The 27,726-nt window shown below is 37.0% G+C and overlaps 1 protein-coding gene across 1 annotated transcript in view; it reads right to left on the reverse strand.

Annotated features, from left to right (window-relative positions):
• ADAM7 (ADAM metallopeptidase domain 7) overlaps window positions 1–27,726 on the reverse strand; it is a 126,680-nt gene that overhangs the window by 79,234 nt on the left and 19,720 nt on the right. The window contains 14 exon segments of the mRNA XM_089912590.1: window positions 8,154–8,188; window positions 8,191–8,218; window positions 11,304–11,403; window positions 11,992–12,014; window positions 12,016–12,120; window positions 12,635–12,706; window positions 13,834–13,914; window positions 18,063–18,249; window positions 19,252–19,354; window positions 19,760–19,955; window positions 20,990–21,079; window positions 22,697–22,872; window positions 23,716–23,845; window positions 25,351–25,435. Of these exon segments, the coding sequence (XP_089768716.1) occupies window positions 8,154–8,188; window positions 8,191–8,218; window positions 11,304–11,403; window positions 11,992–12,014; window positions 12,016–12,120; window positions 12,635–12,706; window positions 13,834–13,914; window positions 18,063–18,249; window positions 19,252–19,354; window positions 19,760–19,955; window positions 20,990–21,079; window positions 22,697–22,872; window positions 23,716–23,845; window positions 25,351–25,435 (1,411 nt within the window).

A 27,726-nucleotide genomic window follows, 5' to 3' on the forward strand; every position in this document is an offset into this window, starting at 1 on the left:
GGCTTAATCGTGAGGTGACTGCTGCCTGGCGTCCCTTTTCTTTCCTTGCTGTGTTAGCCCATGAATCATTGTCCCTGAGGCTGCAAAGGTTGGGAAGTTTGGTGGATGGAAAATGAGAATGGGAGTGAGATATATTAATTTCCTTTCCAGGAGTCTGAATTTGGAGGAGGCCTCTGCTTTTTCCCTATAATATAATCAAAAGTATATTTACACCAGCAGCGTGGGATTGATTGAAAGCGTACTCTTTGGAGTTAGACATCCTGGGTTGATGTCCTGACTATGTAATTGAATCAGCTGTCTCTCTTTCGGTGGATTATTTGACTTTTGACCTTGATTTTCTCAAACTATAAAATGAGAATAATAATATTAGTTCACTCAGAATTGTTTTAATTTTAAAATGAAATTATACATATGGAGTGCTTAGAATAATGCTTAACAAATAGTGTGCACTCAGTAAATGCTGTATTTGCTCTCCTTGTAGCAAATTGCTGGTATCCATGGCAAGAACACTGGGTTTTACATTCAGTTATCTAAGATTCTCTAAGACAGCTCTGGCATAATTTCTTCTGAGCTAGCACTCGGGTGACGCTGAAGACATCTTTTTCTATGTCTTTCATTCCTGGAGACCTCTGAGGTTTAAAGTTATATGTATCTTCTTTCCTTAGCAATCAATATCCATTACGTATAGCTCACGGTTACCGCTTTTCCTGGAGAAAGATGTTAATGGATTCTGTCAAGGCCACGAGGCAGCCACTTCCTTACAGAACGGCTTATGAGTTTCTTAAAAGCCTGACCTTCAGTTAGAAAGTGATCAGGAAGCTTCCAATGAGCTCAGGAGTCTAATCAATATTTCTCAGTCTTTGGTGATGATCAGTTGTCATCAAGGGTCCACCGAAATGTCATGTCACACAGGCTGTGGCTTTTCCTGACATTTTCTATCCATTAGGTGTCCCTGGAAAAGGGGGAGCTCTTCAAGTTTCCATGGCAGAAGTGGCTAATCTGCCGGCCTTCTAAAAAATAAGTTACACAGATAATACAAAATTTAAAAACAAAAGCAAAACCTCACAGGAGTCTTCAGGAGACTGGGTTATTTGGGACTATTGACAGGTCAGCTTCAAGAAGACTGGATTGCAGAGCTGAGAATAAATAGTGTTTGTCTTTCCAATTTAAAATCTCCAATCATAGCTTTCAGGCTGCCAGCCCAGCTCCCCTTTTGTTCAGTGATAATGATCCCTATTTTTCTACCTCAACCCACGACCCTGGCAGACAGGAAGTTGTGTCTGGCTAAATTCACAGAGTTACCTCCTTAATAATCAAGAACAGGACTTGAACACATTTCTTAGTACGTTTATTTAAAGTCATGATTTTGACGGCCTGGTGGTGTCTGACAAAGGGATGAAATCGTCCAGCAAGCTGCCCGTTCACAGGAGATTTAGTTTCCTATGTCGCCACCTAGTGAGCATTCTAAGAACTTCATTGATGGGTTGTCAGGTACAGACAGACCTGCCACATATATATGCACGTTTATAAGGAGGTTATTACCTTTCTTTAGAATATATTTCCCAGTTTTAGCACATGTGTGTGCTAAAATGTGTGGATTTTTTTAAAATTCCACAATCTCGTGTCAGTACAGATGCTTTGAGAAAAAGGCAAATTGGGTATATGGAGCTGGTTGATATTTGAGAATACAGTCATCCCTTTGTAATCATGAGTTCTGCATGCAGGGATTCAACCAACTGAGGATGAAAAAATATTTTTTAAAAAATTCACAACTTTCCAAAAAGCAAAACTTGAACTTGCCACATCCCAGCCACTATTTACATAGCATTTACATTTTATTTACAATTATTTACAAAGCTACTATTTTCATTATATTGGGTATTACAAGTAATCTAGAAATGACTTAAAGTATACTGGGAGGATATGCTTAGGTTATATGCGAATACTTTGCTGTTTTATGTAAGAGACTTGAGCTTGGGAGGAGTTTTGTTTGGGGGATCCTGGAGCCAATCCTCCACAGATACCGAGGCAGGACTGTAATGGATGCTATTGGCAATGCTGGTTTTGTCTTGTTTTCGTTTGGGTCACCATCGCTACATTCCTGGCAGAAATGATATAAAACTATACTTGAGATTCCTTGGCACTGTAGCATTTAGACAATGTATTTTAACAAATACGGATTCTGATATATTTTTTTGGAGAATTTTTTTTTTTTTTTTTTGCGGTACGCGGGCCTCTCACTGCTGTGGCCTCTCCCGTTGCGGAGCACAGGCTCCGGATGCGCAGGCTCAGCAGCCATGGCTCACGGGCCCAAGCCCCTCCGCGGCATGTGGGATCTTCCCGGACCGGGGCACGAACCCGTGTCCCCTGCATCGGCAGGCGGACTCTCAACCACTGCGCCACCAGGAAAGCCCTAGAGAATTTTTTAAAGTGATTTTGTGGGAAGTTAAACTGCAGAATCTATCCCCCAACTGCCCTCCACCCCCTGCAATATACAGCCACTCACGTCTCTGCTCAGTTTGACTTCTTTTTATATTTTACTGATTCCTGTGGGGTTCCCTGGTTCTGTATCACTCACAGGTCAGAGGTTTGGGCAGCGGTTTTGCTCAAATTCTGGGAGCCGATATACCTTTGGCCCTCTGCCCTTGGTCTGTGCCTGGGCTGGGGAGCATCGTCAAAGTTCAGCTGGGTTTCACTCATGCCTTGGATTTTCCTGTGGCGCTCTCTTAGGTACTCACCCCCCAGGTGGGGGTGGGATGGTGTGGGGGGCTTGTCAAACCTGCCATGCTTCTCTCATGTCCATACCCGCCTCTTCCCATTTCAGGTCGGTCCACTCTCGCCCTCCCTATGACTAGACCTCAGCCTAACTAAGATGCATCTTTGTCCTATTTGTTTTCTGTCGGCACTTTTGCTGATCAATCGTTTTGGCTTCCTGCTCACCAACCCAAACCAGCCCACTGAATGTCCTTAAAAAATGTAAATACAAAGTTAGATAAAAGGTCTTGGAAGGAGCAGTGCATGTGATGGGCCCCGAAGCCCCAGCTTGCGGATAAATCTGCCTCTGTCCAGGGCAGAGGGCACATGACCCAGCCGTAAGCACAGCCCAGCATCCGAAGACACAACCTCCCAGACCCGTAGCAAGCGCCGTCTAAGTTGAGGCAAGTACTAGCATCAGGAAGGGTTATTTATTCCTGGCAGGGCAGCAAGGCACTTACGGGGCTGAGGTGGGAGGCAGAGGTGCTCGGACAGTAGGTCTAACAGGTAAGTCCATTCCCACCAGGAGTTCTGTCAGTGCCTGTGGGTTCAAGGGAAAGGATTCAAACCCTGGGAGGTGACAAGAGCTAGAAATATCAAGGCTATGAAATCATAACTGGCTCCATAACCAGGGACAGAACTGGGCCTACAAGGGGCCCACTAGTAGGGGATGGCTGTGAAAATGCTTCCTAATCTGTAGACAATATTGGAAGAAGAAGATCCCTAAGAAATAGAGCAGAGAGAGGCAGCATTTGAAAGGACTGTAGGTAAAGTCTCTAAGGCCCAGGTTGAGTAGTATGGGCAAGCATGGTGAATACCACCTGAAATTAAAAAGATGCTCGATTGTCAGAAGGCCCCTGGGGTTATTTGAAAAACAGGGAAGCAGATTAGAAGACTAGAGTGATTATCTAGGCAGGAAGCAATGAAGCAGGAGGACTTAGGGAATTCCAGACATATTTATAATTGGAGAAAAGAAATTTGAAAAAAAAAGAAATCACTAGAAATTGGTAGTTAGCTGAATGTGGAGCCCAAGACAGAGGATATGAGTGACGTCCTCGGAAAGGACACCATGAGGGGAGTTTTCTGAAAGAGATATGGGAACAATAAAAAAAAAAAAAAAAAAAATCAAGAAAATGGTTCTTTTAAAGGGGGAATATCACCAAAATGTATATTGTTCATCAACATGTATTGTTCAGGCAAATACGGATATGTGAACATCCCTTCATTTTGTCTTTTTAAAAAAAATTGTTTATAGTTGATTTACAGTGTTGTGTTAGTTTCAGGTGTACAGCAAAGTGAATCAGTTATACATATACATATATCCACTCTTCTTTAGATTCTTTTCCCATATAGGTCATTACAGAGTATTGAGTAGAGTTCCCTGTGCTATACAATAGGTCCTTATTAGTTATCTGTTTTATATATAGTAGTGTGTATATCTCAATCCCAGTCTCCCAATTTAACCCTCCCCCTGACCCCTGCTTCCCCTGCCAACCATAAGTTTGTTTTCTACATCTGTGACTATTTGTTTTGTAAATAAGTTCATTTGTACCATTTTTTTTTTTTAGATTCCACATATAAGCAATATCATATGATATTTGTCTTGGACATGAGGATTATTGTTTGCTTTAATGAGGCTAGTATATATGATATGGAATTTCTCTTTTCTCAAAAATTTACATAAAATATTTCAATGAGTATATTTTGTATTAAGCATGCCTTTATCGGTATTGTTTCTTTCTTTCTTTCTTTTTACATATAAAGATTTATTTTAATCAGGTAAGTATTCATCATCTCTTTTTTAAGTGTCCAACTTATCCTGTGGAGGATACACAGGAGACAGGCACTTTTGTGGAGGTCAGAGCACAGAGGCAGACTCTGTATCTCCTACCAAGACCAGACTCATGTCACTCTGGAAAATGGGACAAATTAAATCTATAACACCTATCAATATATACTGTGAAACCTTATTTCATTACCACAGGCTGGTAAATGCCCTTGGTGCATGAATGCATTGCCCATCCAAGGTGCCAGTTTTGTTTCTTAAAGGAATAGCTTTGATTAGAAAAACAGATGCTTTTTGAAAGCACACTAGGTACAAAGTGCTGAGTCACTGCTGTCCTTTGCTGATTTCACTCACTCTTCCCATCAACCAGTCAGCAGAGCCACAGAAATTCACCAAGAACCATCAGCTTTCTTCTTTGATTTGCAGTCTTTATTTCATTGAATCAGAAAATTTGCAGTTAGCCCTTGAAAACTTTATTTCAGTAAGTGAAAAAATAATTGCAGATAGCTTTAGCAGTTAACAAAAAAGAAAACAGAGAACCCATGAGAACACTTTGAGGAGCCCCCATATAAGAAGGAGCTGAAATCATTCCCAGGACAATCCCGCGCATCACCGTCAACTGACAGGAAGGGAAGGAAACAGTGCAGAAATCGCACAGGAAGTGCTCAAACCCGTATATTGTAAGGATCTCAAAAGCCCTTCGTGGGAATTGTCTTTCTTCTCTGCTGGAGTCAATTTTCTGAAATTTTTGTAATGCTCTGACTTTTCTGTCAAGTTCTTAAGGAATTCTAAAAAATAAGGAATTTTGAATTAACGTCTAGTCATTTAGAATTAACAGAAGCATTTCATGTCCTCTTTGGCTGCCACCACAAGTTTAAGAAGGATTTTTGTAGTTAAAGTGACTATTCTTTTCCCTCTTTCACTGTCTACCTTTTAATTAACTAGTGGAATCTGATGTTTCCTGCACAGATTTCCTTGGCATCTCTGCAGGAGAGAAGTTCATTTAAACCATAATTAATGGTAATTATGTCAGGTTCAAATTAAGATAAGTACTTTTATGTTCCCAAAGAAATAACCTGTTATAAGAGATGTTTTACTTCTTAGACTCAGCGTTGTAATTTACTGTCCTCTAAGTTTTGACTCTTTTTTTTTTTTAAGTAATTAGATTAATGTAAGAAAATCCTAGAGCAAGAAGACTATTTTTTGTATTAAGGAGCATTTGAAAAATGGTGGATTTTTTTGGTAGCCTATGTCTATGCCATTCTACAGGTAAATATTACAGAAGATGTTGTTTCTCTTCACCGTTTTCTGTCTGGACAAAAAACATTTGAAAAACTACCAGAAATATGTGTAGCAAACATCTAGGGAAGGTTAAGAAGATCTTGCATCCAGAATCCTCAGCCTAGCCTTGCACGGCCGTTTTGGATATCCAATTTCAAGCTCTAAATAAAAAGAGATGGTTAAAAGTAAATTGTTTTCTGCAAAATCTATAAGCATGTTATATTTCATTTATATCTACTAATTACAGTAACCTTTCTGGATTCTCTTGTACTTCATTTATTCACATTTTCCCAGATCGCCTTAGCCATGGCTAATTAAGCCGTCATTATAAAATAAAATCAACAAGCCTATCACAAAAGAAAGAAAATCATTTTATTTTTCAATACAAGAAGCCAGTTTGCTTGCACTAAGGAGCATCTCTTTCTACTCCCCAGTATGAGACAGGTTCATCCTTGTGGAGTGGAGGGACCATTAGAAAAGTCTTTTCTTCTCCATCCCAACAGGGAAAGTGTATTGGGCAGTATTTCTAGTAAGAATGCTTTCTTGGGGAAAGCTTCACATTAACCCAGTACATTGTAGGGACTCAACAAAAGTCACTGAATGGATGAATGAAGGAATGAAAACAACAACTCTGAATGCTCATTTTTTCTCCCTTTGGCAAAAATCACAATTTTTTGATAAATTTTCTGACATTAGACCTAATAATTCAAAAGTGAAATCATCCCTCGGGCATAGTCAGTTATTGATTTGTAAGTGAAAACTTGGACAAAGTAACCATGGAAAAAACTGTTCCATTAGAAAGGATGCCTTTTCTATGATTACCAGTACTGTTATGTCCTTTAAAATACCTCATGAGAACCCATGGGTATGTATACTCTAACCAAGAAAAGTTTGAGAAAGAAATTTTGTTTTTGTTGTTATTTCCAAAATGTGTTCAGACTCTGACACTGTTGAATTCTAGCTTGCTCCTTCAGTCAAGTTGAAAACTCTTGGACTAAAACATGCACTGCTGAATTATCAGTTAGAAATTTAAACATATCAGGGGAAACAATTTCAACCTTCCTAATCTTTTGATAAGAACAGAGGATCTCTCCAATCAATGAGTAGACAAAGAACACAAAAGGAGGCTAGCATTTGAAAAATCTGTGTCAGGAACAAAACCAGATTTCACACACAGGCACACATACACATGAGCACATATACACACAGACCACCTCTTTTTGATCCATGAAAAACCTAAGACTGTAAATCGCTAGGGAATGGAGGGGATGGGGGTGGGGTGAGGCAATGATAGTTCAGGATAAGTGAAGTTTTATCAGAAGCCATGTTTCCTTGTTATCCTGATTGTAACTCTCTCCAACAATATATTTGGTAAGAAGATTGCCAAATATTTTTCAAGTACTAGAGTTTTCATTCAAAAAACATCTCAGTTGAAATCCCAGTAAAACCAATTTATAAAAAGGGACTGTGCTGGTGGAGCAGGGCATGGGGAGATATGCTCATTCCGTGCCACCCTGACTATACAGCACGTTCTGAGACCCTTTTGTGTGACAGGCAGATTCTGTGGAGCCACAGACTGAACACTACCTTAATCACACACTTCTAGCCATTGAACAATGCGTAATGAGAATTGCTGAGTTTACAAAGATGTAGTTGAGAATCTCGGTGATTTTGGTGTCCAGTTCTGAATAAGAAGTGTTCTGTGTGACCTTGAGGATACAGGTGTAGATAAAGATTCCAGTGGTACAGGTGCTCTTAGAAACTTGGTAATATATCTTTTTTGGCTCCGTGTCTCTCGTGCATGTGTGGGCTGATTTAGCTAATTTGTTTCTTTCTCATCAATATTTATTCAGGGAAGACATCTCCTCAGTTAGCGGAAAGCCCTCTGCTAATCAAGGCCTCTCTGGAAGCTCTCATTGGGTTTGACCCCTGAGAACCAGGGCTGGGACCAGGGCGAGGTGAGCAGGGCATTTGTCCCAGGAGCAGCATTTAAGGGGTACAAACAAACTCTGTGATCACAATCAATAATATGTTAATGTGTTGTTTAAAAAAAGAATCAGAACTAATTCCCAAGAATTCATGATGAGCACAGTCAGTATTTTAAATAATGACAGTATCTGACTGTGTACTTACAAGAGTCACTGTGCTCTTTATCACCCTAATCCCAGCCCTGCTGAGAAGTAGGAAGTTCCTGTTTCTGCCTCAAGTCAGAGAGCCATGTTATACTGTTGGAAATTTTCAAGGGACCAATGAGTGGTTAAGAGGTACCAAGATTATTAGTGAAATGTACACAGACTAGCACAACCAACAGAAAAGAGCCAAGGGACCATACCAGCGTGATGTAGTGCGGACTCAAGAAACTGGTTGAAGTCTCTCCAAGGACCCTGCAGTTCTTGGCTGATGAAAAGAGATACTCTTAACCTGCAGTTAGGGCTCAAACAAATATGACTATTTTCCAAGCCTACATAATACATTTGCTAGTCGTCTCCAGGATACAGTCCTAGTAAATGTACAGATATTGAAACACACAGGGACCATATTCTTGCCTAGGTTGTTCTCTTGTGATGGATGAGTCTAACAACTTATCTGTAAATCAAGCATACATATAAGAGTGGGAGTTTCTTTACATGTTATGATATGAGTAGTTCAAGGTCAGTCTGTTAACTTCCAAATCTTAGAGTCTCTAATTGTCTGCATGCCTGAAATTCCACAACCAGGCACATCCCTTTGGACCTTGGAGGTCTTTGAGGATTTCCAGAACTTACTATCGTAATGCAGATGTGCCCTGCCGAAGTTACCTTTTTGAAGTGCTTTCTTTTAACCCCCGTGGATATTAATACAACCAGGCAGCATGGTTCAGTGGAAACAGGACCTAGGAGAGGCACTGGGTACCAGACAGAAAAGCTAACCAAATATCATTAATGTAACTGGGAAAGGACACCAAACACAGATCTTTTCCAAACCACAATTTTGCTGAGAACTGGCCTTTGATGGGTAACTAATGTATCAGACAGGAGTCAGCTAAGTCATTATTATTCATATAATTTTATGACAAATAATACAAAAAACCTAAACAAGAGATTCAAGGACCCAAACTGTCCTATAAATCTACATTTATAATATATTATGCTATATGGTTAATTAAATTCATTCATATATTTAACAAATATGAGCTCTTCTTCTAAGTTCCCCCATTTAACTAAAAATCCAAAAAGCCCTTAAGGATTTTGTATTCAATATAAATATGCCCCAGGCTCTATTTGAACCTCTGGTGACTATCTATCATTGATCATATGCTCAGGCTAACTTCACCTGAATCCTTTCTCTGGGAGTGCAACTGTTTTGCACATTAATTTAAAGAAAATGTAATTAGGAAAGTTACTGCGACAGTGCATGAGGCATAGTAGACACTTAACACATATTAAGTGCTAAATATATACCAGACACGGTGCTAAGTGCATTTACATTCAGTTTCTTATTTAAACCTGATATTAGCATCCTGTGTTCTCATATCAGAAAATCTCAGTGTAAGCTTAATAAATTATTACACAATATTTTCCTTTCATTTGCGTGGACAATGTAGACTTGTTGATTTGGGTCACTACTGGCATAATAAAATGTATGAATGGATAAAAATGATCAACCATCATATTACCAGAGAAAGGGTAACTATACAGACATAAGTAAGAGAAGTTCAGTAAAAGCCTTTCTACTATAATGTCATATATGTGTTCCTGGGGGTAGGGTGGGAGCTTGTTCTGTAATATTGTACAGTAAAAAGCACAGGTCTTTTGGGACATGGAGAGTTGGGGTAAAGCATTCAAAATCTCTGGAGCCATGGAGCAAAACCAAAAAAAAAAAAAAATCCTTATTTTAAAATACTAGCACCATTATATTTTCATTGGCATTTGCATCTAACAAGGATCAGTTCATACTTCCTTCAAGACTTAGGTCCTGGTGGGCAGTTTCATCGGTATAATCTTATCGCAAATTCTTTCCTCACTGGTTAACTTTTTTTAAAGGAATGCTTTTGTAGCTTCCTAAGCAGCACTCACATTTTTTTTTTTTTTCCACCGAGTCAAATGCTTTGGAAATCATAGCTGTTGTTAAAGGTGCTGAACAAGCCACTGCTTGCAAGGACTTTTACAGGATTGTCAGCTTTTTTATTAGGTTTTCATATATTGCTATGGGTGTTATTTTAATAAACTTTTCTTTTAATGTAAAAGATACACAAAGAAATGTACAAACAGAAAGTATGAGGTGGGTGAATTTTTAAAAATGAGCACCTATGGGTAACCGAACCCCACCCAGATCAAAACATAAAACTTTAACTGTTCCCTCTGAAAATCTTCCCTGTGGTATGACTACCCTGACTTCTAATACCATAGAGTAGTTTTGTCAGTTTGAATTTATATAAGTTGAATCATACAATTTGCTTTTAGGTTCGGTGTGTTGTCTAAGAGTATGTGACAGTAAGATATCACATATAATAGTATGTTGTAAATGTCAGTAGTTTGTTCGTTTTTCCTTCTCTGTAGCGTTATTGGACATACGTATTATTTTCACTTTTTGCAAATAATGCTGTTGGAACATTATTGTTGATGTTTTCCGATATACACATGTACACATTTCCATTCAGTGTGTTCATAATGACAGGAATTGCTGGATTACAGCGAATGTGTATGATCACGTTTAGGGTATAGTATGAATTTTGCCTATTGGTTGTACCATTTAAAGTTTCATTAGCTTTTATGAGAGTTTTTACTCTCTATATCCCCACTAATAATTGGCATTGTTGCCCTTATTCATTTTTAGTCATTTCTTGGAAAAATACAATACAGATAAAAAACACACACAAAACAGATTCATGGCTTAATGAACCATTTAAGGTAAATATCCTTGCAATCACTGCACTGATTAAGGAATAAAACTTTGCCATTTCAAGTTTCCTGTCATTACTGTCACCCACTTCCTCCCCCCAAATTAGCCACTTTCCCAACTTAAAATAATGACCTCCTCCTTGCATGTGATTTTACACTTTTACCCCCAAATATTTATCTTGTAACACCATCGTTTAGTCTTGTACATTTTAAATTTTTTACGAGAAAGATTTTTCCCAGTGTTTTTCTGATACTGATCTCTAATAGAATTTTATTTTGAGAACATATTTTGTATGACCCCAATTCTTTTAAATTTATTAAGATTTGTTTCATATCCCAGAATATGATTTATGCTTGTACATTTTTCCAGTCATGCACAAATTAGTATTTTATTTAACCAATATATTCTGCTCTGAAATAGTGTCTTGGTATGTTTGAGTCCTGCCATCCTCTCCTTCCCCACCTGTCAACGGAAGGTTATTGGTGTGGAATCAGGTTAGACCATTCTGCATTTCCCACCTCACTTAGCTTAGGGGTAGTTCCACTTCACACATACATACAACTACTTTTTAAATTGATTAGTGCAAATGATATTTTCTTACATGTAGGGGGTGAATATCAGGTAAGATGGACTCAGTCCTTGTCTGCTGCTCATCACCAAAGTATCCTTTATTCTCCACTCCTAGGGTTTCTCTCGGTGGGCTGTCAAGAAAGGAATTGAATGTTGATACCAGCTAAAGTATGAGGTAAGCCGGTGGTTAATATTAAATCATCTCGGAGATTTTTTAAAGACTGATACTCATGTTACACTCTATAACAATTAAATCTGATGGAGGAATCAAATTTAGTACTTTTAAAAAATCTCCTTTTAAAAAAAAATTGGAGTATAGTTGCTTTACAGTGTTGTGTTAGTTTCTGCTGTGTAGCAAGGTGAATCAGCCACGCGTATACAAATATCCCCTCTTCCTTGGATTTCCTTCCCATTTAGGTCACCACAGAGCATTGAGTAGAGTTCCCTGTGCTGTACAGTCTGTTCTCATTAGTTATCTATTTTATACATAGTAGTATATGTATGTCAATCCTAAATCCCTTTTGATTCCAGTGTGCAGCAAAGTTTGGGAGTCACTGGGATAAACATTTCAATGAGAGCAAAGTGTGTAAAAGCCTGACTTATTACTAATCTACTTGGCCTTCAGTAAGAGGCCTATACTTTTCTCCCATCTCTATGGCCATAAAGCTTACATAGTCTCAGTCATGGTCCCCTTCAACACACAGAGAATACAGACATACCTTTGAACTTGCTTCAACTTAAGTACATTTTTTGTAACGAATTAATACTATGACAACCACAACACCAGTAATAACCAGGATGAGCCCAACCACCAGGATGGAGATATCTGTAACATTAAGACACATGAACTTCAGCCAGGACATCAACTTTAGGATGATGGAATATTAACACTTAACTGAGCTGTTACAATTCTGCTTATTCCTTCCTTAAAGGGCTTTAATTCTCCCTCCACCGGTTATTTTTTTAAATAAAGTGAAAGACCAAAACATTGCACAAATTATTATCTGTATTAACAATTAACACTCCACCCAAGATTCCATTGTGCTTAAGGGAATCACAGTCAGCAGGAAAAGTTGGATTGTCAGTTATTGACTATAGAAAAGGCCTTATTGTGTTACGGCTTCTTAGAAGAACTCATCCAAATTTAACTAGAAGGAGATATGTTCATTCTAAAAAGAAATTTTAGTAAATTCAAACTTGGGTATTTAAATATCCAATGTACCAAGAATTCCATACAAATCCATACAGAAATACAACATATGTGCAGTAGACTTAGAATATAAGCAAAAAGCATTCTCACTGGTCAGGCTTTTGATATATGAAAGATATTATATTAATCTAGGATGCTCACTGGTAGGTAACCTTTAAGGTTTCCTCCCATTCCGCAGATGCCTGTACTGCCTCACACTGGCACTCAAGTTCACCATCATCCACCTGGAAGAGCCGTAAATCATAATTCATCAAAGGACTGAGGTAAGTTGTGTTTTGAAGCTCATTTAGCTTAGTGCCAGCTCTACATCAAACACACACACCCAAAAATACACACACCCACGCACTCATGAACTTTTTATTGATTAATTAACGAAACTGCTTACCAAAATCAATGTTGGGAAAAATAAGCAAACAAAATACAAGGAGCAGCTGTCTTTGAAGATGGCCTTGGAACAAGAGAATGATCCTGACAAATTCAAAACCAGATGAGCCAGGTAGTTTGACTTATTTTTCCAGAAGCCATAAATCTTATTAAATGAACAGCCCGGCTAGAGCTGGACATGTCATAGCCAAAGAGGAGACTCTAACTAGGCTTAGTAACAGTGAGATAATATTAACGTGGGAAAAAAGTGATGGCATAATGTTTAGTTCATCAAAGAGCATTGTGTAATGGTTAAGAACACACACTCTTTCTGTATTGAATTCTCAGCTTTTCCTTGCACATACCATCAGTGCGACTGGTTCACCATCTCTGAAAGTGGGCATAGAAATAGTACTTATCTTTTAATGTTGTTATGAAGCTTTTAAAATTTAATATATATGTAAAATAATTGAAAGAGTACAACTCTATATACGTGTTACTGATTAGTTTGGCTTAGGAAAGATGTTACCCACACATGCAAACTGCTAGGTACTGCTAGTATTGAACAGTGTTAAATGAGTGAAAAAAATTGCTTTTATTGTTTTTCTCAAAAGCTTTAGGCTATTGTTGATATTGGTGTAATTTAACTGTAAGTGAAATTATGATAGATCCAATGTTAAACTTCAGGTTTAAACTTCATTCATATGTAAGCTCCTGGGTTTCTAGATTACCAGTCCAATGATAAGACATATACTTGCAACACTGGCATTATCTATGTATAATACTTGGTTTGGCTTTTGGATCAATATTATTGATGATACATGAAAAAAATGGATCCCCAATGCATATTTTATTTAAAAATCACTATACATACATATATACATACACGCTCATGTGCACACCTGCACTTATACATGGGCTCAGGAATGAAGTCTTGTGTAAATAAATGACTGGTAAGACACTAATTTGAAAAGGAGTCAAACCTTACAGAATTTTCATTGCACTGAGAGGAGCAGTCGGTTGAATTGTAGGCCTGCGCAGTAGTCACACATTCACCATTGCTGCACACCTAGAAATGAAGTCACCAAGATGAATTAGAATTACTTGCTCTTAGAATTTACATCATTTGTTCTGTTGTGAAAAACCACATGTAGAATCTTCTGTGGAAGAAGAAATCCTCTATAAACATTCAATGGTTATTTGAAATGTGTACTGCACATTCAAATACTGTTGTATACAAACATTAATTATTATAGTGTCTATGTCCTTATTAATTCTTCAAATGTTAATCTATCAAAGATTCCACCACTGTAATTGCAGCGATTTCTTCTGTTACTTCTATCAGGTTTTCTTCTCATTTGATAAGGATCTGTGATCGTTTATTTCACAGTTGCTGGTTGGGCATTTTGTCAAAATCAATTAATCTTCTTATTTATACTTATTACTTTCGTTTTAAATTACGCTCGTCTTGGGGGGTAGGTTTTATGACCAAATTACTGTTGTTGTGTTGCTTGTGGTTATTGCCTGGCTTATCTTAGCTCATTTATTTGTCAACTGTTATTTTTAGTTTTACCTGTTTCTTTAGAAAAAAAGCTTACATCTGGAAATGTTTTTCCAACTCTATTGAGGTATACTTAACAATTAAAAATTGTATATATTTAAAGTGTATATCGTGATGACTTTAGGTACTCTTATACATTGTGAGATGACCACAAACAACCTAATTAACCCACCCATCACCTCAAATAGTTACTTTTTTTGTGATAACACCTAAGATCTACTTCTCAGAAAATTTCAGGTACACATTACGGTATTATTAACTATAGTCACCATGCTTTACATTAGATCTCCAGAAGTTATTCATTTTATAATAGAGAGTTTGTATCCTTTAACCAATGTCTCTCTGTTTTCCCTACCCCTCATCCTCAGCAACCATCATTCTCCTTCCTGCTTCTGTGACTTTAATTTTTTTTAGATTCCACATATAAGCGAGATCATACAGTATTTGTCTTTCTGTGTCTGGCTTATTTTGCTTAGCATAAGTGAAATATACAAGTTCATCCATGTTGTTAAAAAGGATTTCTATTTTTTAAGGCTAAATAATATTCATATATATATATATATATGAAGTCACATATATGTGTATATATATATTTACATATATAATCACATTTTCATTATCCATTCACCTGTCCAAGGACATTTCAATTGTTTCCATTGGCTATTGTGAATAATGTTGCAGTGAATACGAAAGTGCAGATATCACTTCAACTTAAATTCATTTTCCAGTTGGCTGGAGTACTTGACTATTCTTCTTTTCAGAAAATAAATGCTGTCTAATTTTACTGTATATTGTCTTAATCATAAGGTTGTGAGGGTGTTGTTCTATTACTTTACATTCTGAATAATAGCTTGGTTATATATATGGTTTTAGGGTCACCATATTTCTGTTTCCCAAAACTGTGGATTTTGCTGCATTATCTTCCGGCATGTTTTGTTGGAGATAAATATGATGGTAACTTGATAATTTTTCCTATTGAAAAATAATACTTGCCTTCTTTTGTGCTCATAGAACATTTTCTTTATTGTTGACTTCATGGTGTGAAGATAAGTCTAAATGCTCATTTATTTTTATGATTTTTTCCTGGTACTGAGTTTTTACTTTATTCTTTCCTAAGCTCAGGGACATTGTTGAGTATTATTTCCTTAATTACATTTTTTACCTCTATTCTGTTTCCTTTATCTAGAATTCCTATTAACACTGTATCAGGTTTCTTAGCACTGTTTCTCTTGCTTTTATTCATTTTCTTTTATTTTAAAAATTTTCCTTATCTTATTTTTCTGTGTTAAGAAGTTTAGCTTCCAATTTCCTTTTTTTTTTTTTTTTTCCCCTGGAGTTTCTATTCCATGGCTTACTGCATAAATTGCATATAAACAGGCAATCACGATTCATTTTGCACTTTGAAGGCAGTGCTTCTTGATTTCAAATTATATCATTTTTATAGATTTAATATCCTTCTAAATAGTATAAAATATAAATTTAACTTATTTCTAAAGGATTTTCCTCTTTTTAAAAATGCATCTGTTTCATAGGAGACTATCATCTTTGATATCTTAGACTGGTCTCCTTTGTTCACTACTGAATTCTCTTATGTCTGTTATTTATCTTCTTTCCTTATGCTTCTAGAATGGGTTTTCTATATACATGATTAAACACTGAGAAACATTGTTTTAAAACCCATGTAGACCTCACTTCAAGTATTGCAGGCTCAACTAAAGGAAAATACTGAGATGTATTTTATTTTGATTTTGCTGTTCTGTATGTTTAATAAAGAGATAACTACAGAGACAGTTTTTGAGCAATTCTTCTCTGGTAGAGAATGAAAGAATTAACTAATTTCCTCTCTTTCTTCTCTTCTCTCCTCTACTCTCATTCTCTCTGCAGTCTACTATCTTTCTCTCTTACTGTTTCTCGTCTTTTACTTTTCATCTTTTTTTCTTATCTATGTTGTAAGTTCTATAGTATAACTAAGGAAAAGGGCACCCAGGGGTAATGGGATATGTTTGTCCTCTTTTCCCATGCCAAATTAAAATTTACCCAGAAAGAATAACTACTAAGAGAAACTAGAATGTTTTTAGGCATTTAAAGTTCCTCAAGTCTAAAAAATAGTATCTCAGAATAAATATGAAAATGACAAATTCTGTCAGTAGTGTCCTTGTGATACCTCTACAGACTAGCGTTTGCTATGCATAGATTCCCTCAATAGGAATTGGTTCAAGAATTGGTACCATTGTGAGTGGCGCACTTCTGTACTAAGATTTCTCTAGAAGGAATTAGGCACTCAATGTGGTGGTACATGGTCGTGATGTGTTTGCACAATCATGAAGTGTTCCTTAATAACTGCTCCCCTATCATTTTCTTGGCTTAATTCCTGCCATTCTGTGAAAGGGATGTTGTACGTTTGCTTTGTACCTCTGGCTGATTTTCCTTATCTGAAGTGAGTAGAAAATTATTCGGTATTTTCTTCAAACCAATGCCTCATATACTCTATCTTACTGAACGTCCTTGAACTTTCTAGTTTGTGGTTGGTACACATACCCAAATTTTCACAGGTATTAACTCCTCGCCATTTTTATGTTTATTTAGTCTTTTAATGGGAAACTGTATAATTAAATCTATGGACTTGAAATAGAGGTCTCTATGAAATTATTAAATTCTGATTCTGCTTTTACATGCTGAATTTTTACTTTCCAATTCATTTATCTATCTCATTATATGAATGATACTGTAATGCTTGTGGATGGCAGTGTCAGGGGGTGGTTCATATCACAGAAACTGCTCAACTTCAAAATTGCTGATTTTCTCTACGGCGTTATATTTTTTCAAATATTCTTGTGTTTTTAAACCTTGATGAGATGGCTACTGTTTTTAGTTTACATTCTCACGTTTTCATCTTGGAGTGATAAAGCCTTTCCAATCAGGCTTCACTCTACCTGTTCAATTTAATTTTTTGCCATTTCACTCGGAGCGCCAGTCACTCTGAAATTGTCAGCTACCTGTCTATGCCATACACTTGTACCTTTGCGTATTATGTAGGTATATTTCTTTTTAAAAGGTCTTTTCTCATCTTCTGTGTGTTGAAAAATGTTGTTCATAAAGTCAAAGCTGAAATGTCGCTCATTTAATGGTGTCAGAAGATGCCACTCTGTGTTCTACAAGTAAAGTCAGCCACTTCCTTTGGACTCGTGCACATTGATCACATCACCGTGAAAACAGTTGAGTTTTGTAGTGATACACTTAATTTAATCTACGAAATTCTCAAGTACACTCATCTTTACATCAAGTGTGTCCTGCACAGACACTGGCACCATAGTATGTGCCCAGTAAATATGTCTGAATGAATAAAATAAATGAAGAATCTATGGCTACTTCATAGTCAAATAAATTTTTAAAAATTCAGTCTATAATTTTATTGAGCATCTACTGTAAGACACTAATTAAGCACATTTATAATATTTTCATAATTTGTATAACAAATATTAAGCAAAATGAATATTTACTATAGTGTTATTGCTACTCTGCTCAATTAAAAAAATACTGCAGAGTTTTTTTTCTGTGTTCCCATATATAAGCCCTCTGGAACCATTTATAGGATCCAATGAGGTTTTAAGTGACTGGACAAGCAGTTTTAATAAAACAAAGGGCCTTCATCTTACCAGTCCATCTCCACATTTTGTTCCAGGAGCAACCAGGCCAAAATCCTTAGAATCGTGGTATAAAAAAAAAGTTTTGCATTCAGTGGCATTCTACTTCAGAGGCTTCTTAAGGTGATAGATCTTTTCTTCTCCAAGGACAGAAGAATGCTGCCCACCTGTGCAGAATGTCTTTCCACATTTGATATCTCTGAAGGAAAGGAGGAGTATTCTCACACTTGGGACCAGAAATACAATAGAACTTTAGAGACTAGGTTGGAAGTGAAGTGGCCTGGTCACGTTTTTCTAAACCAGGCTTGTCAGAGCCCAGGAGAGGCTGGGTAAACTGTTGGACCCTGTTTCCTGACCCTGGAAACTGAGATGAGTAGACAAAGATGTAAAATGATTGTATTTCTTTATGATATCTATGTAATTCTCATAAAGCAATATTAGCTCAAGTTTACAGGAGAATATTTCTTATTAGTAATTTGAATTAGCATAACTTTAATCAGGATATTAAGATTTCCTTCTTACTCTTTCTTGCGTGGAGCACATCAGTTGATTCTCATAACAAATCTATGAAGTTGCTATCATTATAACCCCCTCTTTACAGATTAGGCTGCAATTGGAAGTGAGAGAAGTTAAGCTACTGCCCATTTTTAGGATTATATTTAGAAGCAAAGTTGAACTTGATTCTAGGTTTTTTTTATTGTTGTTTACAGTCCAAATCCTGTTTGGGGGCACACAGAAAGCCTTGCCAAATGTCAGAAACAAACCCAGAAGTGGGGGTCAGCACATGCTTTTTAAAAATCAGATCTAGCATCCAATTGTCCCATTCTGTCTTCAACTTCAGCGTCTACCTTTCTTCTGATGGCTTTCCTTCTTTTTTTCCTCTTCTCCCCTTTTCTACTTATTTTCACCCTCCTTCTGTTTGCTTCTTTCTCTCCTTTTTTGTAGCTTCTTTTCCTCTCTTTCTTCCTAAGAATCTTAAACCTTTCCCATCTTTCCTCCTTGTGTTCCATGACTTTCAGTTACAAAATACAGAACATAAATGCCGGTTAATTCCATCAGGGATGTGTGCTCTCTCCCTTCTTGCTTCCCTTTCTTCCTAATCTCCTCAGTAAAAACAGGCTGGCAGCTGTCAGAACAAGAGCTGTTCTGATTTTGCAAAACACTCTCAGAGGGCACGTACTTTTCTTTACAAGGCACTTACTTTTCTTCAGAAGGAATTAATACGTGTTTCTTGTTTTTGCAGTATCCAAATTTATTTCCAATGTTATTCATCTTGTAGCAGATATCAGAACTGTCTTTTGCCTCTGGGACCCAAAAACGGTATGATAAAAGTAAAACATTGAAAGCATGAATATGACATATCATAAAATGCCTTACTTTTCTAATATAATTGAAATTTCAGTGTCATGTAGCAGTGAAGCAGAATGGGACAACTGAATAACTTAAAAACTATCCTATTGCCTCGGGAGGATATTTTAGGAAGGAATATGAATATAAAAAAGAAACATACCTTAACTCACATACTGAGCTAGTCAATTAATATTAGAGGTAAAGTCAATGAATATGAAAGGTATTATTCAGAAAGGTGCCAGGTGCCAATATCTGGCACAAATGGCATTATCTCCAATCTTGTCCCCAGATTCCTAAGGGACAGTAACAGAAATAACGGCTGTTATCTTTATCAATCATTCACTGTAATTGTCTCTCGCCTTTATCAAACACTTCAGAGCACTGATCATCCCGGGTGGGACAATTCCCCATGAAGCAGTAGCCTTTTGCATTCTTGCAAGGAAATCCATTTATTTGGAATTGGTCCTTAGGACACCCGGAAGAGTGGCCAGTACACATCTCAGGAAAATCACACTCATCTTTTGCTGGTCTGCATATAGACGCTGCTTTTTTCAGCTGTTGAAGAAAAACGAATAGATTGAATCTTGGACACCCATAGGTTAGGAAAGGTTCAGTAAGTAGGAGGAAGTAAGGGGGTTGACCCATTTAATTTATCTAAAGAAGTTTTAAGGATGGATCATGACTTCCCTCTCCACTCCACTGAGAATTATTAGTATTCTTGGTTTTTATGTAATTTCAGGAGCGACAAGTTGGTGTTTTTGAAATTTGGTATTAGAGCAGCACTGAGAAGAGTTGGAATGGACATAAAATGGAGAAATGAAGCATATGTTCTGTTCATCTTGCCTTCTTCATCCCTTTAGTACATCCCTTTCTCACACACACACACTCCCCCCCACCGTACACACACAACTGGGAGCACCTGACTCTAATGAGGAATCACCACTCCCAATAAATCAGATCTTTTCAGATGAACTAAAAACATACCCAGGCTCTCACTGCTGGAGGGCACGACATGGAAATATTCCCTCTCATTCAGCCATTCAATATGCATTTAATTTGTGCTGGGTTTTGGAAAGATTTGAAGATGAATAAAACACACTTCCTTTCCTTTGTCAGTTCGCAATCCAGTGGCGTGAAAGAAGTGTCAATAAACCCTTAGACAGAGGCATTTGGACTTTTGGTCATCTTTCCTAGGAATATATCTCCAGCTACTAGTCACTGTCACTTTCCAATTCCAGGATAACCCTTTTCACTTTCAGTTCACTGTTGTTGGGATGCCATTTTCCCCCTCAGCTGAGGTGAAATAGGTTGGTAATGATCGACAAAAAAAGCAAGAATCATGTTAGTCGTATAACTCCACTCCTAAAAGTCCAAGCACTGCTTACCTGCTTCTCCACTCTCCAGACCATAACACTGCTTAGTATTTAGAAGTCTGAGCATCTCAGAAGAGGCTGTATTGGGTACAAGCAATCTTAGCTCCAATCTGGGATTAGTGGTGGAAGGTCATTCAGTGGCCAAACGACTCTTTGGTTCTATGTATACTTAATAAACTGAAACCAGAGAAACCCAGTCCTAGCAAAGGATCTTACCTGACAAGATACACAGCATTCTCCTTCTGCACAACTAAATCCTGGCTTCAACATACATTTGTGTGCCTCACAGCAAGGATTAGTGCACTCCTGGCAATAATCAAAAATGAAAAATTAGGGCTTTCCTGGTGGCGCAGTGGTTGGGAATCCGCCTGCCAATGCAGGGGATGTGGGTTCGTGCCCCGGTCTGGGAAGATCCCACATGCCGCGGAGCGGCTAGGCCCCTGAGCCATGGCCGCTGAGCCTGCGCATCTGGAACCTAGGCCTGCGTACCGCAAAAAAAAAAAAAAAAAAAATTAGAAGCAGTTTGTAGTTTGGCTCCTGTTCGAAGAGTTAATTTGTGGTGCTTCTATGCAATTTAGCCACAATTGTTTTTCAGAGTTAAATCCAAATGCATGGTCCTTGGCTATGATATGTATACAAAGACTACTGCTTGCAACTGGTGTTTGGGACTTTTACTTTGTTTCCTTCCCTTGTGCTGTTCAGTACTCCACAGCTAATGATTCTCACTGGTAGCATACAAAGCCCAAAGTTTGTGACCTTCCATTCTCCTGATGACTTCTGTTCTCTGGAAGAGTCCTGCTGCTTCTCATGCTAAATGTTGGGTGTGAGACTTCTGATTTTATATTTTCCTCAAGATGCTAAATATTTCTGGCTGAACTTTTAACAAAATGCATCGTTAGATAATAATAACAGGATGGACACTTAGACCCTATCTGCTGAAACAAAGTTAAGACTGCAAAATATTGTCTGCATCCTGTCATGTAAGGTACTTCAAGTGTTGGAATGAAACCGTAGAACTATTCCAAAAAATGCACATAGGCAAAAGCATCACTTTCCAAAGTTAGGATTCTCTTTCCATTTAATCTGAGACATTTGAAAAATAGAAGCTGTAACCTCTGGACCTTCGCTGCCTCCGCTCTGATCTTGGAGTCTCTTCATAGCCAGAGTGAATTTTGAATTGTGCAGTGTCTAGAGCATAGCTACTTAAAATGTGGTCCTTGGACCGGTGGCCTTAGACAACCTTGCAGGTTGGTAGGAATAGGATCTCAGTTCCACTCCAGACCTACTGAATCAGAATCCACATTTTAACAACATGCCCAGGTGATTTATGAGCACTTGATAATGTGAGAAGTCATTATCTAGGACACATACCTATATGATGACCTCTTGAAAGAAAAAGCTCCTATGTTAGAGGAAAGCAGAATAAGAATTAATTTAAAATATGCCTCCAAGGCTTATTCTAAATGTACCAGAGACTGCAATGAATATGTGTAAGATTAGAAGGTTTCTGCTCAATTAACTTTTCTAATAATGTGAACTGGTCAACAGGGATATAGACTAACCTCATAAGACCCTGAGTAAAACTCGATTGACTGACTGTGAGGGATTTTGTAGAACAGATTCCTACTGTGCATGAGAGATCAGACTTAACGACACCTATGAGCCCTTCTCACAAGAAGAGCCAATTAGTGTATAAACCAGGCTAATGTGATGCTTTGAATCTCCAGCAAGATCATTACATGACTTGGTAAGAAGCCTTGCATTGAGGCTGCACCAACAACTTGTTTCCATTTTTTTTTTTTTTAAAGCACAGTTTTTAAAGCTTTATAAGAATTACCATGGTTGATTAATGGCTACATCCCTGTCTAGATTCTAGCTGAGGTTACACTTTGTAAATGTAAAGGCAACATCATTTGCAAATACCTGAACAGGGCTACAATCACACTCTTCTCCATCGTCCAACCTCTTGTTTCCACAATATGGATAATCACTTAACTTATCAGAAAATGGAATATTGAACATGCACGTTGGCTTGTAATCCTTGAGGTATTGCTGGTACTGGGTTTTGCTGCATTTACTGAATTTTAGTGCAGGAATGCCAGAGATAGGACGAGTTAAAAATAAAGATTAATCATTTCAATGCATAGTGGTAGAACAGCTATGAAAGTTCTATGAAGAATTTAGAACAAAAAAACATACGTAAATGATAGACTCAAGGTCCATTTACCTTTTTTACTCTTGTCTCACTGTTACAGCAGAGTAGTAGCTGGGCTCTTTATTATAGAAAATGTCTTATTGAAACACAGCCAACACATACTATTTTAGTGAAAATACTCAGACTATATATCCTCCAGAATATCCTTCCTGAAGCCCATGGTTCTGACCAATTGTGCCTGCTACTCCCATATCACTTTTTATTTGCCCCACTTGAAATAATTTATATATTTGCCTACCATCCATGCAAGAATACAAGCTTCTCAATACAGGGACTGACTCGTGTTCAAAGTTTTTAAAAATAAGCACTAGTTAACACAGTGCCTGGCACAAAGTAGTTCTCTATAAACATTTTCTGAAACAAACTATTAATATATAGTACGCTCTTACACATCTTAGGAATGTGATATATTTCTTTTTAAGCTGAAACTTGCCTCCCTTCCATCTTCCTTTTGTTTTGACTCCTTTGTCATTATTATTGATACAATGATTGGATACAGATGGACTTTTAAAGTCTTGGATACGTTTGAGTGGGATGTTATGGTCCCCCCAAAATATTACTAATTATGTAGATAATGATGTAAAATTAGATATCAGTTACTGAGTTCTTACCCAGGAGATAGTAGGAAAATTCCAGATAATAACAATATGTCCCTACAATATTGAGCTTTACTCAAAGCCACTCCCCCAATATTGAAATATATTCTCTATGTTGTTTAAGCCTCACCTTCCATCACTATCCATCGCGCATTTTCCCAAAGTACAGGTACATGGGTAATCATCATGCCACATCCCAAGGTTATGCCCCAACTGATGTGCCATTCTGCTTGCAATTGCATTTAGGTCAGGTAAAAGATCCTGATGCCAAAAAAGATGTGCATTAGAACTTTCTATAAGATAGTACACTACAGTACATAAAGCTTTGAACTAGTGGTTGAGAGCTGGTTTCTAGCTTCTGGTTAACTAGTATTTTATCTAAGGGGTCGTGGACTTAGTTATCTTCCGTTCTTGCACCTTAGTTTCTTCAGTTATATATAATGAGGTTGGACAAGTAACCTTTTGGATGTCTCTAACACTAACACTTCGAAATTTTTTTTTTTTTGGTGCAGTCATTGTTGGTTTTATATAGACTCATTTTTACAAATAGCTCAAATTTATTAATTAAAATCCTACACAATAAAATAAACATTATTGATTGTCTTCTATTATTAGATATTCAAAGGGAGTAAAAATAAAAATATGTGAGTTTTGGGTTTCCAATTTATAGTCTCACATTAGGCGATAATGTTATACAATCATGAAGAGGCAGTTACTACTATGAAAAAAGTCAGAAGATCAGTAATGTAAAATCCAACACAGAGTTGATAGTTATCTCTGTTCTTAGTTCTATTTCATGTTTTAATCTCTATATTAATGAAAAAAATTAAATTTCCAAAGGGGTGGGATATCAGGTTACTGTAAAAGTAAAACACCCCTAATTTGGTGATTTCATCTTACTCATATGACATTTAAAATGTGTCCTGGATGGGTTATAATGTCATAATTGGAGTGGACAGCCTATATTAGATTAATTTGACTCTATTATGCAAAATTTTGTTTCTAAAATACCATGGGCAAAGGCGTAATCATAAAAAGAACCATAGGAATAATAAATCAGGTAGTCATTTTAATAAGTACTGGCTTTTAAGTTCAAGGTCTTACAAGACTTGCTTAAGCATAACAACAATTAGGCAGAGACACTATAGGAAATCAACACAAACCTTGATATCTTTTTTTTTAAAACAAATTTTGTAATGTATTTTCATAGTCTTTGTGCATATCCTTTTTTTTTTTTTTTTCAAAACCTTGATATCTTAAAGAATGTCTTAGATAGTGTTATTTGGGCAGCATTTACTAGAAGTGTAGTGACTTGGGAAGGGATCAGGTAAACAAGGGGAGTCAGCAGTATGTAGGTTTTAGGCTTTCTGAAAGTGAATGGTAAAGCCATCTAGGTATGATATTTTCCACATAAGAACAATTATCCTTACTTGCTAAACCAGCCATCAAGTTTTATGTACATCACATGTCCTTATAAATAACTATATTTAATATGCAAAAGAGCTTTCCTAATCTTTGTAGGTTAATTCGTGTATGGCATTCATATAAACTCTGGAAAACACTGGCTTATCTTCATTATTTATCTATAGTTTTTAATAAAACATTTCCCATTTAATAACGGAAACATGACAGTTTCATCGTGACATTTTGGTGGGAATGTATGACAGGATGCATACATGGTCCCTTTCAATAGGACACAGAAGATTACAGAAATCTAAGGTAAGCATTTTGATTAAGTAATATAACATAAATAAAACACAGCCCACCTTAACGACACTGGAGGAATAATAGGGCAGGCATATACCCCCTGGATAGGAAGTTCCTTGTGCATGTGCGTAGAGCCACTTTCCAGTATAAATGAGATATAAATAAACTCATAGTTCAGTTAACACAAACACTGAAGTGCAGTGAACCCCTCCAATGCTAGTGCCTTGGCACTGGAGTTCTGGAATTGAGGATGACCTTGGTTGATATGAAGCTCATTTTAAACCTGTGGTATTTTAGAGGCATTGAGAAAGTCAATGTAGTCTTGAGTTGAAATCATAAACGAGTATTTTCCCCCCAAAAATAATAATAAGGTCAGAGTCCATTTGACTTGACTTTAGTTTGCCTTACACTCAACTTTGGATAAAACCACTTAAAAGACCAAAAAAGTTTAAAGTGTTCAGAGGGTAAAATGCAACATAGTGAATGGACTCAACACCACGATTAATTTGCCGTGGTTGAAAATTAAAACAAAAAATTAATCAACCATAGAAACTCATAGAGGATTTGATAAGTATAATCAAACATTTAAAACACTTGTCATTGGAAAACAGGTCTATTCCTGGATTATCTAAAAAGACAGATGTAGATGTGTATATTAAAGGGAGCCAAATTTGATATGCTTTCAAGAAGAACATTTAGAGTTGGACCACTTTAAAAAGAACTATCATAGGCTGAAGGGCCATACATAGAGTATAACAGAGACGGTTCAAATACAGGAAAGCTAGTCAGGCTAGATGACCCCTTTCAGTGTTTAACTTTTCTGATCAAGAAGATATGCTATATTTCTTTCTTCACTACTGATATGTTCCTGTCCCTACATTTTAAAGTCTTAGTATTTGACGATGCATATTGGAAGAAATTAGAATTCTGGTCTTCCCAGACTCTGGAGATCTTGGGAGAATACCAGCTATGGAGATGAAGCACCAGAGGAAGCACAATCTGGATTCTGACTTTGCTCATGGTCACTGAAAACCAAAAGTCACACCATGATAATATCATATACGGTATCCAGTCACTTCTAGATCTATGTGAATATAGAGGGAAGACATATAAGAAACCAACATAAGAAGTTCTAAATATGATGCCCAGTTAGTCATTTAGTAGCAATCCCCCATATCTCTATTTGTAGACATACTATTAGTGTGTGAAGCTACTGCTCAGAGTAAGAGACACATGGAAGTAAAAGATTGTCTACTTATACCAAGTTAATTTTCCTAGGCTAATTTATTAAGTATTTTAAGACATACATGCAAGGAATAGGCAAATAGAGCTAATCTTGCCTGCTGTGAAGGTCATGATAATATTTTACTGTATCTCCATAATTTTGGGGCACAGTAGTACATGAATATCTGAACCCAACCACTACTTCCCTGGAGATATGTCTTGTGGACCATCCTGGATATGAAAATCAGAAATGATATTTGGAGGTCTGGATCACTCATCAATCTGCCAAAGGGCTGAACCTGACCTCTGACTATGGGCATTGGAGGCTTCACAGTTCTGAGTTCAGACTGAAAGTTAACATTTTAGATAACGATAGAAAGCATATTTGCAGGCTATGTTTGTAGACTTTAGGAGAAATACTGGCAATATAGGTAGATGAAATAGTTAAAGTGGATACCACTCATATAGTAGCTTTAAAGACATCAAAAGAGATGCTAAAAGACTCCACTGCTTCAAATTTGTTCTTCCCTAATTTAACATTCCTTATGATGACAGGACTATGTGAAACACAAAGTTGATGTCAGATCAGTTCCACCATAATTTATCATTTTCCTATAGGCTGAATAGTGTACTAGGTATTTTGAATGACAAAGTGGTAAAAATAACCCCCCTTTTAAGGAATTAATGACCTAGTATTACAGAAAAATCCAACCCTTTACTTAGGAACATTAAAGCTGTGGCAGGTTTAGTTTATCAGATTAATAATCTGTTATCTTAAGTATAGATGCTCTTGAAGAGCTGGTCTGGATGCACACACTCTGTTGAGGGAAAATGTCCAGAAAATGAAGTGCTTTCTCAGAAAGGTGGGTTTCGGTGCAGTGTTGAAATGGCATGGCATGGAAGGCTGAAGAGAGTTCACATTGGATGCTGATAAGTAAAGTGAATGGATTCTAAGGGTGCTTTGCTTACCTAATGACATCTTCAACTCTGCCCAGCAACATGAATATTTCAAGGTTTTCATTTCTGATATTAATCATTATTAGGAAGAAAGGTTATTTACAAGCTCACCTGGAAATTTTCTGTATAGCTACACATAACATTTTTGTCCCTGTGGCTTTTATCCAAAAATCAGCTGCTTTAAAAAGTATTTTGGTTTATTTGTTTTGTTTTCTTTTTTAATAATCCACCTAAGATATGCAGGAAAATAGAGC

This window comes from Delphinapterus leucas, chromosome 6 (assembly GCF_059928025.1).
Source record: "Delphinapterus leucas isolate spDelLeu-1000000601 "Yukka" chromosome 6, BTC_Dleu_Yukka2, whole genome shotgun sequence".
NCBI classification, from domain to species: Eukaryota; Metazoa; Chordata; class Mammalia; order Artiodactyla; family Monodontidae; genus Delphinapterus; species Delphinapterus leucas.